This window comes from Achroia grisella, unplaced genomic scaffold (assembly GCF_030625045.1).
Source record: "Achroia grisella isolate CSIRO2021 unplaced genomic scaffold, CSIRO_AGI_Agris_v1 utg1245, whole genome shotgun sequence".
Classification (NCBI taxonomy): Eukaryota; Metazoa; Arthropoda; class Insecta; order Lepidoptera; family Pyralidae; genus Achroia; species Achroia grisella.
In genome coordinates this window covers 1,703,619-1,708,946 of record NW_026712606.1, presented here as the reverse complement: position 1 = coordinate 1,708,946, position 5,328 = coordinate 1,703,619, and the positions used below count along the sequence as shown (strand labels likewise).

The window sequence follows — 5,328 nt, the reverse complement described above, 5'->3', positions numbered from 1 at the left end:
TCGGATAGACTTACCTATTTTTCTAAGTATATAAAAACGGTTCGTATGATAGGTTGGTGTATACGTTTTAAGGAAAATTGTTTAAAACAGTCTAGTACAAGAACGAAAGGAAACTTATCGAGTTGTGAATTTGAAAAGGCTGAAAAAAGGTTATTTGCTTTAATTCAAAATGAACATTTCAATGACATACAATCGACTATGAAATGTTTGAATATGGAATTAGTTAAATCGAACGAAGATGGAATCTTACGTGTCAAAACAAGACTTACACTACGAGACGACACAGATACTTTTATATTTCCAATTTTACTTCCTGGATCAAATAAATTAGTTCAAAATCTGATTCGTCATAAACATATTGAGTTGTGTCACGCTGGTTCACAATTATTAATTAGTAATATTAGAGAATTTTATTGGGTCATGGGAATCAGACAAATATGTAAAAGGATTGTGCGTGAATGTGTTGTTTGTAAGCGTTATAATGCTCGTCGATGTTCTGTACCACCAGCTCCGTTACCAATTGGTCGTACAAATTGCGGTGCTGCCTTTGATGTTACTGGGGTAGATTTTGCTGGTCCATTATATCTCCGAGATAATGAGAAACACTGGATCGTAGTCTTTACTTGTGCATCTTATCGCGCCATTCATTTGGAATTATGTAAGTCATTATCTACGGAAGATTTTATGCTGGCTTTTCGTAGATTTATTGCACGTAGAGGCAAGCCTAAGACTGTCTACTCCGATAATGGTACGAACTTTCGTGGTACAAGTAACCTTCTGAATAGTATTGATTGGGAAAGGGTTTCACTACAGACGACATCTCATAAAATAGAATGGCGGTTCAATCCCCCTCAAGCTCCGTGGTGGGGAGGGTTTTGGGAGCGCATGATTAAGACAATAAAAGAAATGTTACGAAGAATCTTAGGTAAAGCTTGTCTAGACTTCACATCTCTCTTAACCATTTTGTGCGAGGTAGAATGTATCATCAATAACAGACCATTGACGTACATTGCAGATGATACTGAAAATCTGAAACCACTTACGCCCGCAATGTTTCTACAGGATTTAAAACAGTATGATACTGTGGATTTAGATCAAGCTGACGCTCATACATTAAATACGAAAGTTACATATTTACAAAAATTACGCAAAGATTTTAAATCTAGATTCCGCAGCGAATATCTTTCATTGTTAAAGCAACTTGCGTCCAATAAATCACGAATTATTAAAGTAGGCGATATAGTATTAGTAGAGCTAGAATCTAAACGTGTAGATTGGCCACTTGCTGTAGTTACGGCTGTATTTCCAGGAGCAGACGGCATTATTCGAGTAGCACGAGTTAAAACTGCAATGGGAGAAAAGATTCGACCACTACAACGTTTATTTCCATTGGAGGTACCCTTAAATTCTGCAATGCCTAACCCTATACAGACTGATCCTGTTTCACCTCAATTAGAAACACAGCAGACTCGATGTGGTCGTTCTATTAAAATACCACAAAAATTAGATCTTTAAGTTTATATTCAATTTTGTGTGTTTGTGTTTTGCAATATACATAAGCAATTGCAAAGGCGGCGAGTATGTTGTGGACTATGATAATTATTGCTGGCCACAAATAAATAAATAAAAAAAAAGTTAAAATTTAATGACATAAGAAAATATATGATTTTATAATTTATTATTTTATTAATATATTATCCAACACATTGAGCGTACATATAGCGAGCGTACACAGCGTAGACAGAAAAACAATGCTTGACAGTTAATGCTAAATCATTTGACAGCTAAAGTTACAACCGTAGTCACACTTGTCAGTGCTGCGAACTTTGCAATTACCCTTAATTCAGTAATTATAAAAAAACAAGAAATAAAAACTTCTAAAAAAGAAAAAATAATTGTTCCCACATATATCACTAATTATTAAGTTAGTTTAAGTTCACTTTAGATTTCTTATAAGTTAATTCCCGCCCTAAGAGGCTTGCAACCCACGTACTCGGGGGGGAAGGGGATTGTTAATAAATTTATATTAATTTGATATTAATTTTAATTGATATTAAATTGCTAGCAATGTACCATGTCGGGCCGACCTCCACGCAGTTCCCCCTGGAAACCATCGTGTTAAATTCCTAGTGAATTTGTCACGATGGGCTAACTGACCTGACCTCATGCTCATTTTGTTATCTTTCACTGGTCCCCCGCCAGCGTAAACCGATAGCGCAGGTGCATCATTCCATTAACATTCTTAAAAAAAAACCCACGTACCCGGCGGTTATTGCCCCCAGAGTTGATACCGAGGCAAAGGGGTTCGCCCCGAGGCAGCAACCTTCACCCTAATTATTCATGTATGAATAATTTTTTACTGTATAATTATTATTATAATTATACTTATTGTTATGTATAACAACTTTAGTGCCAATCTGTTTGATATAAGAAAAAAAAAATCGGAACAATATTCAAACCCATAAATTCGAAACAATTTTATTATTGTAATTTTGCGGTATCCTAGTTGAGAATCCAAACCAGCGGGGAAAGGGGTCATTAATAATGCGAACTAATATCCCGCAATATGTCTAGCAATACGAAAATACCTTTGCCGGTTGATCTCCAAGCGGTTTCCCCTGGAAAACATTGTTATATATCCTGGCGAATTTGTCATGATAGGCTAACCGACCTGACCTGACCTCGTGCTCATATTATCATCCTCTACAGGTGGCCAGCCAGCGTAAACTGCGCAGGCGGGTGCACTACTTTTTTATCATTTTTAATATCTGGTCTGCTGCTAGCTATGGAGTAATTACTTCACATTTCTAACCTAACAATGCCTTTCCGCCAAAGAGCTTTTTTATGGATGATAATGGAATGGTGCACTCGCCTGTGCTAACGGTGGGTATACAATGAAAAGGGGAGGGGGGAAGGGGATTGTTAGTAATGTAGGACTAATGAACCCATTGCTAGCAATGTACTATGTAAGGTTGACCTCCACGCGGTACTTGCTGGAAACCATCGTGATAAATTCCTTGAATATGTCACGATGGCCTAACATCCTCCACTGGTGCCCCGCCAGTGTAAACTTTAGGACAGACGGGTGCACCATTCCATTATCATCTATTATAAAAAAATGAAAAGGGGAGGGGGAAGGGGATTGTTAGTAATGTGAACTAATAATCCCATTGTACAATGTACCATGTCAGGTCGACCTCCACGCGGTTCCCCCTGGAAACCATCGTGTTAAATTCCTGGTGAATTTGTCACGATCGGCTAACTGACCTGACTTCATGCTCATCTTATCAACCTCCACTGGCCCCGCCAGCGTAAACCGTTAGCGTAGGCGGGTACACGATTCCATTATCATACACAAAAAAAAATGTCATAGTGGAGTATGATATATAAGAACCAGTGGAGAATAATAAGATACACTAAAAGTCAGGTTATTTAGCCCATCGTTACAAAGTCACCTGGAATCCGCCACGATGTTTTCCAGGGAGGATTGCGTGGAGAACAATCTGATATACTAGTTTGGCACTAAACAGAGCAGTGTATATTGTCCAGGGTTAGATATTAATTTAAAAATATTAAAGCTATCAAAAGAGTCACCAGTCCCCTTTACTAATCGTCCTCTCTACCCTCCAGCCCCATCTCCATTACAGGTTGTCACATAGCATCAATTTTGGCCTCAGTCCTCATAAGGTCTCCAAAGTGATAGTTTTTATAAAACGTATTGTTAATTGCTCTGTGGGTACGAAAAATAAAAAAAATGAACGTATTGAAAAAATTTTGGCAATAGCGACCTATTATTTATTCGACTAAATATGAGTTGAATTTAGTGCATTTAATATAAAGATGTAGATTATATCATACATTTTCTTCAGGTACTCTATCGGCTGCATTTGAAAATACAGACGCAATTAACATCATTAAATCTTCTTTATTTAAATCAATACACATGGTTCCGACCACATCTTCAATACCAATTGTACCATCATTGCTCATATCGACTTCTTTTATAAGATTATCCAGAGGTTTTTGTGGCATTTTATGTCCTTGTATCAATAGAACGTCCTTTAAATATTCTCGATCAATAGTTCCAGTTCTCTCAGGATCGAAAACTTGCAAAGCAGACCGTAGCTCGTCTTCGATAAGAAAGTCTCTTTGTCGTATGGTTACCATTCGAAGAAATTGCTGAAATGTAATATGACCATGCGGATGTGGTGGCCTCACGCAAAAATCTATCAGTTCTTGAAGTTGTTCTGACGTAATTGTCATAAGAAGGATAGACTTTAACATATAAACGAGTTCTTTTTCTGTTATATATTTCTCAATGTCTGTATAGGCTGGTGTATAATTTTGATATAGATCCCATAATTGCTCTAGTTCTGCCAATTGATCAGGTCTTAATTGAAAAGGTTCTCTCAATTCTTCTTTTGAATCACTGAAATTAAAAGGAGCAGTAGGGTCTGGTGGTGGCTCTTCTACATATCGTTCTTCCTCTTCAACTGTCACTTCTGCAGGTTGTTTTTCTGCATATTGGATTTCTTGCTCATCTACTTCTTTCCCCTCCGTATGCTCTCCTTCAAGTTCTTCACCTATAAATTGGTCTCCTTCCCTTAGAACTTTTTGTTCTTCTCCTAAATATTCTTCCTCTACCTGTTCCTCTTCTCGTTCCACAAGATCTCCTTCCAAATGTTCCCCTTCAACATACTCTCCTTCAGCTTCCTCTAAACCTTCACCTGCCATTCTTTCATTACTGTCTCCTGCTTTCTTTTGATTTTCACTATCACTATCATATTTGTTGTCATCTATCTGTGGAGTTATTATGCCTTCAGCTGGTGATATCTGGTCCTCCATATTTTCCATACTTAATTACCAAAAATTTTGATTTTTTACTTTTGTAGTATACCTATTCCTTTAATTCATACTAAAAATTTATCACCACATCTAGGTTTATACAATTGTTTTCTTATAATAGATATTAAATTGTCGGTAATCCTGTCGAATAAATTAAGACTCCCAGCTGACACGAAATCTAAAATTTCTATAAACTCAAACAACAACTCATTTCGTACATTATCTATAAAATCAAACATTGATATAAAATTTTAAATTAATATACAATCACAGAAATTAAGTCATTATTTCAGTAATCATATCTTACACAAATAATAAATGATTGGTATATCACTTTTTGTTTAAAATTACGTAAAATATAAAGAGGTTTTAATTAAAAAGACTATAATAATATCATGTATTAATATACGACCCAATCCTAATATTGTACCTATGTAGGTAGGTAGGTATGTTAAGAGCTTAGTTTTGGTATCAATGGAATGT

General features: G+C 36.3%; 1 protein-coding gene across 1 annotated transcript; it reads right to left on the bottom strand.

Annotated features, from left to right (window-relative positions):
- Positions 1-3,852: 3,852 nt before the first annotated feature.
- Positions 3,853-4,845, bottom strand: LOC131854749 (caltractin ICL1d-like). The gene has a single exon (XM_059205890.1). The coding sequence runs from the start codon at positions 4,843-4,845 to the stop codon at positions 3,853-3,855; it is 993 nt and encodes a 330-aa protein (XP_059061873.1).
- Between the last annotated feature and the right edge of the window lie 483 nt (positions 4,846-5,328).

Bases quoted from the DNA above. Each gene is read 5' to 3' on its own strand.
- LOC131854749 (XM_059205890.1), bottom strand. From the start codon at position 4,845: ATGGAGGACCAGATATCACCAGCTGAAGGCATAATAACTCCACAGATA.